We start from the raw sequence: 15,111 nt of genomic DNA on the forward strand, positions 1-15,111 counted from the left end.
ACAGTGCGAATGTGTAAATAAAAGTTACACATGCATATGGCATGTGTATCCAGAAGTTACACATCCTTATGACATGTGTAATGCAAAGTTATACTTGTATATATATGCAAAAAAATAAACATCAAAAAGAAAACATAAAAAAAGATACATGTATTACTTTAATATTCATTTACAACAATTTTTTAGCATGTGTAACTAGAATTTACCCACACATCTGTCTAGTGTAATCGAGAGTTACATATACGACACATGCACCTGACTTGTGTATTCAGCGTCAACTCCAGTTCCAGCGAGACCAATACCACAAATAAGCAACCATGACTGCAGTTCCTATCTCCGTAGAACACAATAATAGTTCCAGTGTATGTAGAACATATTTCTCAGATTCTATAGAACCTTACATATAATATTTCATGAAAAATGAATCAACTTTCTGTTAATAAAATTACCCCCAAATAAGAATAACACTTTTAGCATGTGCACTTAGCATCTGTAACTAAGATTTACACATGCATATGACTTATGTAATCAGCAAATACTGAGCCTAATTGTGTACCTCTAGCAAAAAATTTCATCAAAGCATCAAAACTAACAAGGTTAGCAATACGAACTTGCATACATCAAAACTTCATAAACTAGTAGTTACACATCTAACTAACTAGTAATTCAATTAGAACATGTATCTATAAGTTACACATCTAATTAGCATGTGTAACTAGTAGCTCCACATCCAATAATTTTGAGTGACATGAACATATATGTCATGTGCAATCCAGCTGAACCTTGGCGCCTAAAAAAAACCACCACAGTAAATATCTCTTGGAACTGAAATGATACTATTTATGCTACTTTCAATATTCATGCTAAGCATTTTTTCTACTGTTTTCCCAGTGAATTTTTGGGCTCCGTTGGGACTTATCACAGGAAAAAGTGACAACACAAGACTATTAGGTGTGTAACTGCGAGTTACACATGTATCTGACTTGTCTAAATAAGTGTTACACATGTATATAACATGTGTAACTAGGAGTTACACTTCCACATGACTTGTGTAATCGGAAGTTACACATGTATATGACTTGTGTACTTGGAAGTTACACATGCATATTGCTTCCGTACTAAGAAGGTAAATAGATGTTGCATGGAAGATCTTACGGAAGATGTGAATACTATCCCAAAATAAAAGTAAATGCTACGTCTTAAACATACTCACTAGTATTCTGATGCAATACCTTGACCTGCAATTTCAGTTCATACCGAAACACCACCACTAACTCCAAATACAAATTATCCTCCAAATCTGATCTAGTACCACCACCACCTCCTCCAAAACCTGCACCTCCACTATCAACACCACCACAAGTGTTGATTTTCTTGTAAAAGAAACATAAAAATATCAACCAAACTAATTAATGTACAAACTAATCTAGATGAAAAAGCAATACTGGCAGCCCCCAAAAGTCATAAAACAAGCATGTATAATCATCTAACTAAACAAGCATGTATAGTCAGCTAGTACACATAAAAATGCATGTGGAACTTGGAGTTACAAATGCATATGAAATGTGTAATTCGGGGTTATACATGCATATGAAATGTGTAATCAACAGTTACACATGTCATATCAGGTGTGGTGTCTGTGGTAAGCACTCCAGCAGATGCAACCATTCTTCAGTATAACAACAACCATCACTCTCTAAGCACCATCACAAGTACATGTTATTGCACATCCCTGTCCTAAACATGCATCTAAACCAGCAACTCCAACTGCATCTGCACTTCACCTATGAAATATCACATTCCTACTGTTGATACATGAAAAATAATTCCCCTTAAACCAGGTGAGGGTGCCCCAAAGAGGGGAAAGGCCACATGTGAGACATGGGGATTTGGGGACTAAGGCCCAAGTCCACCAAAGAAGTACCTATGAGGTGGAAGGGACAAAGGAGGAATTAACAAGGAAGAAGGAGGCTACATTAGAAAAAGGGATGGCATTAGTGGTAATTAAGGAGGTTTAGGACACATGGCAAGATGTCATAAAAAGGAAGGGGTTTTGGAAAGTCTATATAAGGAAGGGAAAAGTACAATGGAAAGACAACTCTCCCTCATAATATTCTAAAAAAAGTGAGGTTATCTTGGTATACTAGGACGGGTAGAACCTAACGAGAATTCTGGTATTAACATTTGGCGACCACACCCGGAGGCTCGTGCCTAGTCTATCATAATGCAGCCGACCGATACTAGCCCAAACACGACTAGCGGTCAGCTGAATAATCTTCCCCCTAACCTAGAAGGGGAGCGGATAGGGATAGTGACGGACTCAATCTTACAAGCGAGAATACCTGAGGCGACGCATGAGAAGGATAAGCAACTAGAGGGTGGAAGCACGTCACGTGCGCAACCTACTTTAAAGGAAATGCAGAAAGAGTTGGAGGAACACATCCGCAGGGAAAGAAAGTTGAGAAAATTGCTAAAGGAAGTTAGCAATGAGCAAAGCGCCAAGGAAGCCTTAGAAAGCGCCGAGGATAAAGGAGAGGATCATGGAATGATGACGCAGGAGGTGATGGCCAAGTTTTTCGAGACGAACTACAAAGTGGTAAAACATAATAACTACGATTTTATGACAAGACCGTACACCCCTGACATCATGGATTATCAATATACAGAAGATTATACCTCACCGAAGTTCAAAGTGTATGGCGGACAAGGAAACACGCGAGAACATCTTAGCCGATTCATCGCTTCTATGAACGATCGAGCCTCTGATGGGAAATTATTCCTAAGGGAGTTCCCGAAGTTGTTTTCTGAGACTGTCTTCTCTTGGTATGATAACCTAAAACTCGGAAGCATCAGCTCATGGACGGACCTGTCCACACACTTCCTCAGAAAGTTTTACTCCGCAAAAAAGAAAGTCACGACCATCGACTTGAGTAAGTGTAACCAGCGGTTAGAGGAAGACACAGGGAAGTATGTCAATCGGTTTCAACATTTCGCATTAGATTTCCATGAGGACGTTAAATAAGATGCACTAGTGGAGATCTGCGTACGAGGAATGATACCATGTTTCAAGAAAAGCCTAGTGAACTTCCGATTTCCAACTTTCGTCGAACTGGAAGAAGCCGCAGCGAGAATTGTCGATTGTGTTGAAGAAAGCAACTCGGATTATGTCTGGCGCAACACAGTCAACATTGTCTCAACAAAACCAAGGAACACTCGCGCAAACAACAACCAAGAAGGCTGGGGAGCGCAAACAAAGCAGTCATACAGGGACTAATCGCTTCCTCCCACATTGCCTTGTAGTAAAGAGCAGATCATCGGACTCCTGGAGCAGTGGGTAGCGAATACAAAAATTCATCTGCCTTCAACAAGGGTAGACCCCAACGATATCCAGAAGAGCAATGCCAGGTACTGTCACTTCCATCGCAGAGTACAGCACCCTACGGTCGACTGCTATAACCTAAGAATAATGTTTCAGAAGAAACTGGAAGTGAGCGAAATCGTAATGGGGGATTCCGAGGGAGGAAAAGCAACTCAAAATCAGGTAATGATGTTTTCTCATGATCCCAGCGGAGACGAATGGCAACCCTAGGAAGAAAGACGAAGAAGCATGCGGGGTCACCATAGAAGGTTGCGCATTTACAAACACATATGGCGTCGCTAGCAAATTCGCGGGCACAGTGTTGGCCCAGCAGTTTTTTGACTCGCTGGGTTTTAGTAAGGATCAAAGCAGGGAAGCGTCCAAAGCTATTGCAGCAATTGCGGCAGGAAAGCCTTTCGATTCCCTCCACAAAGAAGCTATCGTATTCACATACGAGGATATTTGCTATCCGGGAGAGCACCTTAGACCCCTATATCTGACCGCGCATATCAATAAGATTCCTTCGAAGAGGGCCTTCGTGGATGGGGGCGCATCTCTAAATTTAATCTCTACATACACACTAGACCTTCTCGAGGTGCAGAAATCGGCAGTCAAAATGCGAAACACAACGGTGAAAGTATTCAGAGGACATACTCATACGGCCATCGGGATCGTCCATTTGGTTATGAAGATTGGTCATATTCGTGGGCTTACCCCTTTCTATGTACTGGAAGACGAAACGACGTTCCATGTACTACTAGGACGAGGGTGGTTACTCAACCATAAGGTGGTAGCGCCAACATACTATCAGTGCATCAAAACTAACGTAGGAGGAATACAATTCCGGATACCATCCACGAGCCACCCCTTTGACCCGGAAGAAGCTTATAAGGCAGACGCGGTTTTTTATGATTTGGCTAAGGAAGCGAACGAAATTCCCGAGGTAAAACTTACCCCCTACCAAAATGGGGCGAGGAAGAGAAGATGGAGCCAACAAAGTCGGTCTTCAGCCCATCCAGGATGACGTTCCCGGAGGAAAGAAAGCGGAAGCACGAAGATCAACCGAGGTTCCAACGTTTCTCAAGACCGGATAGGGGACAGGTGTACCGCTTATAGCAATTAACCAGGGAGCGTCTACAAGCACGCAAAACTTCGACACACCCAACGTAGAGGCCCCCTCATACGATCAAAACCTAAACGAGCTACCTTACAATATAATCGATGATGGAGAATTACAGGAACTACTCTGTCCGAATACACGGTCTATAGAAGAACAGGATCCTAAAAACCTCACCATGGATGATGTAAAAGAAATTAACATCGGAACGTAAAATGACAAGCGACCAATCATGATCAGTAAAAGTTTGGACGAAAGAAAGGGAAGCATTGATCGCCTTACTCAGGGAATACAGAGATGTTTTCTCTTACGATTATGATGAAATATCGGGTCTAGACAGCATCCTCGTAGCTCATAACCTTGTAGTTCTCCTGAATTCCAGCCGATAGAAAAAAGAAGTATAGAGTTCCCGAAGGCAACCGCCATCGCAATAAACGAAGAAGTGGAACGCCTGTTGAAATCCAAGTTCATCAGACCTATTCAGCACCCGGCCTGGTTAGCCAACATCGTCCCAGTGGTGAAGAAGAATGGGAAGATCCGGTGCTGCGTGGACTATAGGGATCTCAGTCGGTCCTGTCCCAAAGACGATTTCCCACTACCCAACATTGACTTAACGCTAGACGCGACTGGAGGCAAGACGCGCTTCTCTTTCATGGATGGGTTTAATGGATATAACAAAATAAATATGGCCAAAGAGGATGCAAAGAAGACTGCCTTCCAAACTCCATATGGGAACTTCTAATACGTAGTGATGCCCTTTGGGCTAAAGAACGCTGGTGCCACGTATCAGCGCGCCATGACATCCATATTCCACGATATACTACATCAGATGGTAGAGGTATATATGGATGACATCATAGTTAATACTTCAGAGACTGAAAGCCACGAATCTTACCTAAAGAGGGTCTTCGAAAGATGTAGGAAGTACCAAATCAAGATGAACCCGCTCAAGTGCGCCTTTGGGGTTACATCCGGAAAATTCTTGGGATTCGTTATAACCGATGAAGGGATTCTGGTGGATCTAAGTAAGGTCGAGGCGATCATGACCATGACACCTCCGACTAATGCCAAAGAGCTCCAGGCGTTTATAGGGCGGATATCGTATATACGACGCTTTGTGCCTGGTTTGGCTCAGATAATGTCGACGTTCTTGCCGCTACTAAGGAAAGGGACCGTCTTCAAATGGGAAGAAACTCAACAGGTCGCGTTTGAAAAACTAAACTATTGCCTCGTCAGCCCCCAAGTTATTAAACCACCAATAAAGGGAGTGCCTCTTTACTTATACACGACGTTCACAAGCTCAGCCATAGGGGAATTCCTGGCACAAGATATGAGAGAAAATGAATTATCACCCATCTACTACGTGAGTTGGGTTCTAAGAGACGCAGAGCTGGGGTACCCACGAGTAGAACAAGCATGCCTAGCCCTCATCTACGCAACACAAAAATTAAGGCCATACCTCCTGACACATGAGATAATCGTTGTGGCCGCGGAAAACCTCATAGCCTACCTCGCCTCTAAGCCCGTCTTTACTGGAAGAACGACCCGATGGCTGTTGCAGCTATCAGAATTCGAACTCGACTATCAGCGACCTAAACGAGTACGAGGGAAAGCCATCGCTGACCGAGATGACGAGATTCATGACCGGGTGCTGGGAGAGGTAGCTGCCGCTGATATTGACAAGCCTTGGACCATGTTTTTCGATGTATCGTCATATGATACCGTCGAAGGAGCGGGAGTAGTGTTCGAAGCACCACAAGGAGAATTGCTCTCATATTCATTAAAGTTGGACTTTCCTTGTAGTAATAATGTAGTCGAATATGAAGCTTTGTTCCTATGGCTCAGAATGGCAAAGGAGGATTTCCACGTCAAGGAGCCGCATTTAGCTCCGTATCGAGCAAAGGCCCAAAACCTGATAAGTCATACAGGGTCGACCCTAGATCATACATGCATAGGCAAGAATAAACACGCAGATGCCCTGGCAACACTAGCTAGCAAGATGCAATTGAATGATAAGGAAGAGGATACGGTAACGGTTAAGAGGAAGGAGCTGCCTAGCACCTGGAAAGAAGATATGGCCTCCGAGGAGGCGGATGATTGGAGGCGGACTTACATCGACGATCTGACCAAAACGAAAGAGGATCGTGTAATACCTACCCGAACTCTGGAACAATTCGTATTGATCCAAGGAGATCTTTACTATCGACCAACAGGGGGAGACCTCGCCAGGTGCGTAAATAAGATAGAAGCGAAAAAAATACACAAGGAGCTGCACGCGACGACATGTGGGAAAACTACAGCAGTCCACTTATACAGAAATCTTCAGAGGAGTGGGGTATATTGGCCTAGTATGTCAGCGCAAGCAGCGGCCCTCCAAGAAAGTTGCGCTGATTGCCAAGCCCCACCATAACCCTTCGAAGTCTGCACAACCGACGGGGTAGATTGGAAAACCATATTCAAAACGGAAAATTACCTAGTGACATGAAGGCGGCCCTAAATATCCAAAAGAAAGCAGCGCGTTTTTTTCATGCATGAGGGGATTCTCTACCGCAGAAGCTATAGTAACGCCATGTTAAGGTGCTTATCGTACGAGGAGGCCGCTGAAGTAATGACTCGGTCCCACAATGTAGAACATCAAGGAATGCGGAAGTTGTTTCTACAACTCTATGAAGGCAGGTTTTACTAGCCCACTATGGAAAGCGATTCCAATGCGGAACATGTGAGAAGATGCCTCAACTGCCAAACACACAGAGACCTAATCAGAACACCCCACACCCTACTGAATAGCGTGGTAACACCATGGTTGTTCCACAGTTGGGTCTTAGACATTATAGTGCAGATCAACCCGATGTCCTCGAAGCGCCACAAGTACATAATAACCGCCACCAAGTACACCACGAAATGGGTCGAAGCGATACCTCTCAAAGACTATGCCGGGGCAACTATTGCAGCATTTATCAGAGAATACATTATTTGCAGATTTCGCGCGTCCATGATTATCAGGGCGAAAAATGCAAACTCGTTCGTAAACAAGGACATAATAGATTTGCTACGCCAATATAATGTGAGGCTTTATACGTCAACCCCTACTATCCTCAAGGGAACGGTCAAGTCGAGGCGAGCAATAAGATGCTCATCCGTATCTTGAGCAGGACAGTGGAGGACCACTACAGAGAGTGGCACGAGCAGCTCCCGCTCGCGGTGTGGGCATACAGAATCTCGAAAAAGAGTTCCACGGGGGCGTCGCCATATTCTCTGGTCTATGGGGAGGACGCAATTTTACCGGCATAGACTGCAATTCTATCTGCGAGGGTAACAATGGCTAGTCATACGACACCAGACGAAGTAAGACGCTTTGCCCATTTAGATACAATAGAAGAGAGGAGAGCCCAGACGGAACGGTTTGTTGAGGCGTACATGAAGCGCACAACGAACTATTATAATCAGAACATAAAGGAAAGGAGATTCTAGGTAGATGATTTGGTCCTTCAGATTGCTCCTCACGTGCAAAGAAATGCTAACGCACGTAAATTCGTCGCGAACTGGGAAGGACCCTTCAGAGTAAGGAAGGTAGCAGAAAACGGGTATTACAAGCTCAGACGTATGAATGACACAAAAGTCAAGTCACTCATCAACGGTAAATGGCTAAAGAAGTTTTATGCATAAAAAGATCAATGTAAAACTCTTGTTTCGAATAAAAGCCGATTTTGATATATGATTCGTAACGACTAACAAAGATCGCGGGGACGCCAATGGCACCCGATCGATTGACAAAAGGCCGCGGGAATGCCAGTGGCGGCCGATCGGCTGACAAAATTACTAAAGGTTGCAGGAATGCCAATGGCGCCTGATCGACTGATAAAAGGTTGCGGGGATGCCAATGGCGCCCGATTGATTAAATATTTTTCGTGGGTTGTAGTAATGAGGTTCAAACTCTCGGACTTGTGAAGGATAATTTTTTAAACTTAATAGAAAATAAATATATACAAAAAATATTAACAATATGGGCAAGAGTATTGGGACTAAAGATTCGGCCGTTTTTTTTTCATTTTCAAATGGTTCAGAAATTAATTCTAGCAATTATAGTTCAAAAACAAAACAAATATTAACTCTAGTTTATTGCCAAGATAGATTTTATAAAATATTACTTTTATTTCTTAAGCATGGCATATCAAAAATCCATAGGACTAAGCATACTCCATCAAATGAAATCACAAGTAATTAATTTAAAATCTTAATTCAATTAAAATTAGTGCAAAAAGTAAATAAAAGAATTAATGAAATTACCACATGGATGAAATTCGACCTCCTCCGTCGTCCCAGTGTTGGGGTTTAACTCATCATGTAGAAAACACGCTCAAAATATTTATTTATTGCTCAAATGGTGTTTACAATGGAGAGAAGAAGAGAAAATGGTGTAAAACTGTAATCTGCGACGCACAAAAAGCATCACAGAATGAACGATAAAATACAAGTGTTGTGCTGCTGATGTTTAGACTGCACTGCGACCCACGGCTGTGCGTCTTAGATACTGTTGATAAACCACTGTCCTTGCGAGTCTGTTCTTCGTGTTCTTGGTGTTCTTCATCATCAGCAGCAGCAAAAACAGAGTTTCATCAACTCTTGATTTCTGCTTCTCTGGACCTTCTCTCGACCCCAAACTCTCGAAAACCATTCTCTGTGATACCAGAAATCTATTTATACTCCTCAGCCTCATTTAATCACGCCATAACTCAAGATAATTCTCTCTTTACTCGGCTTAAAGAGAAAATATTTTTTAGATATTTTCTTCCTTTAATTAGCTCTCCACGCGCTGAAATGATGTATAAACACTCCAAACATGATCTTACACGCCGTAGAATTGATTCAACACTCTCCAAACACATGAGTACACGTCTAAATTTGATGTGATCGTGTGATATTCATTTCTTGAACGTGCTTCCTGATTTCTTGATTGCGATGATTCCAGCCAATTATGATCGATCCTAACACCCAAAATGTCTTCCTCTAACCATATCACAAATACCCATTGAAAATCAGAGGTTTAATCGAACTCTAACCCCTCCAAAAATCGATCGACCCAACTGCCAGTGAGAAGAAATATTTTCCCGCCTTCTTTCAAAATTTGAATTATGAGAAGAAAAGTGTCCTCCCCCTAATCATGTATGGGTGTCCCTTTAGCAATTGGGGTGGAAATAGTAATTTTGGGGTAGAAATAGTAATTTTGGGGTGGAAATAGTAATTTTTCTGGGTTCCTCCGGTACATTTCTGGGACGCTTCCGGTGCATTTCGGAGGTGCCTCCGGTACATTATCCTGGGGTGTAAAACACTACTTTTCGAGCTCATTTCGCCGCAAAGGCTTATTTCTCTAAAAACATCTATAAAAACAGAAAATAACACAATACGTACTTAATCGAGTCTAACAATACAGAATATTGAGAACAAAATAGACACATAAATGCGTCTATCACCGATCGACTGACAAAAGACCACGGGAATGCCAACGGCGCCCGATCGGCTGACAAATTTACTAAAGGTTGCGGGAACGCCAATGGCACCCGATCGACTGAAAAAAGGCCGCGGGAATGCCAATGGCGCCCGATCCGCTGACAAATTTACTAAAGGTTGCAGGAATGCCAATGGCGCCTGATCAACTGACAAAAGGTTGCGGGAATGCCAATGGCGCCCGATCGACTGAAAAAAGGCCGCGGGAATGCCAATGGTGCCCGGTCGGCTGACAAATTTACTAAAGGTTGTAGGAATGCCAATGGTGCCTGATCAACTGACCAAAGGTCGCGGGAATGCCAATGGCGCCTGATTGACTGACAAAAGGCCCCGGCAATGCCAATGGCGCCCGATCGGATGAAAAATTTACTAAAGGTTGCAGGAATAATAATAGAGCCCGATTGACTGACAAATTTATTAAAGGCTGCGGGAACGCCAGTGGCACCCGATCGGGTACGCAAACTTACTAAAAGACACAGGAATGTAAACGGGGGAGTAGGCGCGTTTAACAAACATCCCGTCCTCCCAGTTCTCTGTTAAGAAAAACAAGGGGGGAGTAGGCGCGTTTAACATACATCCCACCCCCCAAACCCCATTGAGAAAGACGAAGGGGGGAGTAGGCGTGTTCCACACACATCCCGCCCTCCCAGTTCCCTGTTGAGAAAAAACAAAGGGGGAGTAGGCGCGTTTAACATATATTTTGCCCTCCCAGTTCCCTGTTGAGAAAAACAAAGAGGGGAATAAACGCGTTTAACATACATCCTGACCTCCGGATCCCCATCAAATAAAAAAGAGGGGAGAATAGGCACGTTTAACATAAATCCCTCCCTCCCAACCCCCATTAAGAAAAACGAAGGGAGGAGTAGGCGCGTTTAAAATACATCCCGCCCTCCGGATCCCCATCAAATAAAAAAGAGGGGAGAGTAGGCGCGTTTAACATACATCTTGTCCTCCCAGTTCCCTTTTGAGAAAAACATAGGGGAAGTAGGTGCGTTTAACATATATTCCACCCTCCCAATCCCCGCTAAAAAAAGGAGGGGGGAGAGGGGAAGAGAGGGTAAATACGCTTTATCACAACTTCCTACCCAGCGTCCCTGTTAAAAGGAGGATGAAATAAGCATATCCTTAATTAAACTCTCATAAATAGAGGGAGAGAAGGAAGGCATACGGAGTGAAATACACTATATATAATAAATACCCGAGTACAAAGAAAAGCTAAAAAAACTCGACAACAAGTCGTCTGTCACTCATTCATCATCTGATAGTAACACGCGACAATGAGCAGTGTCTGCATCTACGGAATGCACCATTAAGAGCGCTTCCTCACGCTGATCAATAGCAGTAGCCAACGCATAATCGGCTTTATTATCCAATTCAGAGAGCTCCTTTATTTTGCTGGGAACCTTTGATTTATGAGCAGTGGCTAGCATTTCCTCTCGACCATGATAAATCGCACGCATCTTGTCCACGTGCACCACCCAAGAAGCAAACAACATATCTATATCCCCCCTCAAAAGGAGAAAACGCCTCAATTCACCAGAGATATCAAAGGAGCGAACAAGCACGGAGACCGCTGCAAGGGTTAAAGTATACCCGTGCAAGTGAGGAGAAGCCCGCTCAGAGATAGATAGACGACAGTCAGCTATGGCTTCATATATAGTGGCCATCATCACAACGGACTCTTCAAAGAGTTGATCGGAAGCTTGGCGGATCTTAACCGTCCCGTCTAGTGCACGTCGGATTTGGACGTATACACGCCCCTTCGTTCGAACCCTTTCAACCATCTAGAATGTATCGTATTGATCAGAAAATTGGCCCCGTTTGGAATCCCTATCAATCTCCTCCGCGACTTGAGCGCTTCAATCTCTGCTTTTACTAGCAAAACCCTTGCGAGTTCCTCCTCTTTATATCGAGGGTCAACCAGAGAGGGTATCGGCGCCAGCGAATGTACGTAACCATGAAGAACATATGCCATTTAGAACAAAAGATAGAAGCAGACAAGTTAGATCTCAAAGAAGCTAAAATTGCATATTTATAGAGAATCAGGAAAGCATAAGCGATTACAACGACCACAAAACCACGGCTGACACGTGGACAGCATTGAAAGAGGGCCGTACTTCGAGAAATGCTAAAAAAATATATACTAAAAAAAAATTAGTCTGCCAATAACGAACGGCAGCGAGAAATGTCTACATCCAGAGACTCCACTATCAGGCGACTGTCGCAGACTTGTACGTCAGCCAAGCGCAAATCTTGATCATCCTCGTGAACTCGTTTAGTAATAGCCCGAATGATCTTTTCTTCGGCTACAGCCCCTTGGGCAAGTGAAAGGGTGTCCTCGTGTTCATTATATTCTCTACGCGTTTTGTCTCGGTGGAACGAAGAGTCCACAACATTCCCGCTTCCTCCCTTAGAACAAGAAGACGCGCTAGTTCGTCCTCAACATAAGGATGAGGTACAAGTGAAGTGGTCGTTGTTAAGACCAGAGTGTGACCAAGGAGTGGCCGCATCACTAGGTTGAAATCCAGAGGCAACAATCTGAAATAGCCCGGTCTATTGTAGCCACCATCGCCAGGGAATCTGCATACAACTGATTATCCGCGCCATGTGCAGTAGCGGCATCATTCTGAGCGCGTTGAGTCTCTGAAAACACCTGACCCGCTGGCTCCGTGTCTAACTCGTCTTGATAAGATTCAGATACCTCCCTAAACTTAGTATTCGCGCCATGTCTATTAGCAATTCTCCGCTCCCATAGCGCTTCAACTTCAGCCTTCACGAGCAGCAGACGCTTCAGTTCGTCATGCTTGAACATCACAGAGATTAATGCAGGAATAGGCGCTAAGACTAGCACGTACCCGTGGAGAGAGTCATCTGTGAAAGTCGAGTAGCCCACAAAAGGAAGAAAGAAGAAGAAATTAAGGAATACGATGAGAGGGTACCGGTTGTACATATATATATATATATGAGAGAGAGAGACACCATTCACGAGGCAGTAACCAGCGATCTTCTCCATGCATAAAGACATGTGTATGCTGACTCGATCATATGAGTATGACTATAAGTTTATCTTACGACTAACCTCATAGTCATGGGACTAATGTTGATACATGGAAAATAATTCCCCTTCAACCAGGTGAGGGTGCCCCAAAGAGGGGAAAGGCCACATGTGAGACATGGGGATTTGGGGACTAATGCCCAAGTCCACCAAAGAAGTATCCATGAGGTGGAAGGGACAAAGGAGTAATTAACAAGGAAGAAGGAGGCTACATTAGAAAAAGGGATGGCATTAGTGGTAATTAAAGAGGTTTAGGACACATGGAAAGATATCATAAAAAATAAGGGTTTTGGAAAGTCTATATAAGGAAGGCCAAGGTACAATGGAAACACAACTCTTCCTCATACTATTCTAAGAAAAGTGAGGTCATCTTGGTAGACTAGGACGGGTAGAACCTAACGAGAATTCCGGTATTAACACCTGCAGCTCTCTGTGAACTTTCATACTCTAAAATCAACACCTCCATAACCTGTAATTAGCAAATTCATACAGCTTATTCCTATCTAAAAATACAAAAATCAATCTAAATCAAATCATCTTAAATTAACAGCTAATTAGCATATGTGCATGATTATAACCAGTTCACTTCTTGAAAATTCAGGCATATATGCAAAACTAGTAAACCGATTTACCCATCATTTCAGCTTCACTGAACTATCACACATCCAATTGGCATGTGTAACTAGAAGTTACACATTCAATTTGCATGTGTAAGTAGCAATTACACACCCAATTGACATGTGTAACTATTAACTACACATCCATATACCTAGCATACTCGTAAAATCCGAAGGCATCCACTTCGCAGTTGCACAACATTTTGAACAAAATCCGTTTTATGTTATTTTTCACAATTAAATCAGCTAAATATAGTAACAACCATGATAAGTTAGGTATTCTTAAATCCAACTAATATTTTGACACCTGCATATGATGTTCAAATAGAGCGATAGACATATAGTTGTATCAAACCTGCCTGCATCTTTGCACCCATTCATCCGGTAATTCTGCTCCAGAGGTAATAACTTTGGCTCGGATAGTGCTATTTAACAGAGTGCCAATATTATGAAAACAACATAATATTTCTTGCAGTCAGCTATTTCGTTCAATTCTCATTCTGAAAAACACCACCACTGACTTCAAATCCTCCTCTAAACCTGCTCCAGAACCTGCACATCCACCACCAACACAGATTTATTAATCAGACTCAACATGTGTAAGAAAAGATCCAAAATACGCAAAATAAAAACACCAACAAGTCATCAGTTGATTCCATTAGCTAATATTGATAACACAAAACTAAAATTCTCCACTCATTCTACGGTAAAGTAGAATTTATCCATAGAATTGCAACTATTAGCCATTACTTAAGTGCTTGAATCAATTCAAATCTTGCTTTAAAATGTAGTTAAGTGCTTCAACCACAACAAAACCAACAATAATATAAACGCATACCTAGATTTAAAACCTGTTGATTCAATTAAAAATGAGAGAAATCTTACTGAGTTTCATATCTTTTCTCATACGACGATTTCATTTCTGATGTTGTTGAAGATCTTGTTAATTCCATTTTTGAATCTGCATAAATAGTAACTAATTAGGGTTAAAACGACATCGAAGATCTTCGATTGATTCAAAAAAAAAACCAGGTTCTTCTTCTTCTCATATCTGAAAAAAGTCAATCAAAATAAAATAAAAAACCTAATCGAATTAAGAAATGTAAGAATGATGAACCTAATCAAAAACCTAATCGGAAATGATTTCTGCTGCTTCGAATCAAATGAAACTTAGATTCGATTCAAAATCTTCAAAAAAAAACAGTCGAACAAACGAAAACCAATTATTCTTGCAGCTTTGAATCAACTGAAACTTAGATTCGATTCAAAATCTTCAAAAAAACCGGTCGAACAAACGAAAACCTAACCTGATGCAGCTTAGAACCAATTAAAACCTAGATTCAAGTGAAATCTATTGAACGATTGATTCATATTTGTAGATTAACTGATGATTATCTGCAAAATCTATTAAATCTTCTCGTCTTCTTCTTCTTCACAGATCTAAATTCGCAGGAGACGG

At 42.3% G+C, this 15,111-nt stretch overlaps 1 protein-coding gene across 1 annotated transcript; it reads left to right on the forward strand.

Annotated features, from left to right (window-relative positions):
* The first annotated feature begins 3,557 nt into the window (after positions 1-3,557).
* Positions 3,558-5,217, forward strand: LOC113324238. The gene is made up of 2 exons (XM_026572557.1): positions 3,558-4,301; positions 4,858-5,217. Exons 1-2 carry the CDS (start codon positions 3,558-3,560, stop codon positions 5,215-5,217), a joined length of 1,104 nt encoding a protein of 367 aa, XP_026428342.1.
* The last annotated feature ends 9,894 nt before the right edge of the window (positions 5,218-15,111 follow it).

This window comes from Papaver somniferum, chromosome 11, assembly GCF_003573695.1.
Source record: "Papaver somniferum cultivar HN1 chromosome 11, ASM357369v1, whole genome shotgun sequence".
NCBI lineage: Eukaryota > Viridiplantae > Streptophyta > Magnoliopsida > Ranunculales > Papaveraceae > Papaver > Papaver somniferum.

What these genes read in the sequence shown, in the direction of transcription:
- LOC113324238 (XM_026572557.1), top strand. Translation starts at nt 3,558, where the DNA reads ATGATCCCAGCGGAGACGAATGGCAACCCTAGGAAGAAAGACGAAGAA. An exon ending in AAGCGAACGAAATTCCCGAG is followed by an intron (nt 4,302 to 4,857) that starts GTAAAACTTACC and finishes CCTGAATTCCAG; the next exon opens with CCGATAGAAAAAAGAAGTAT.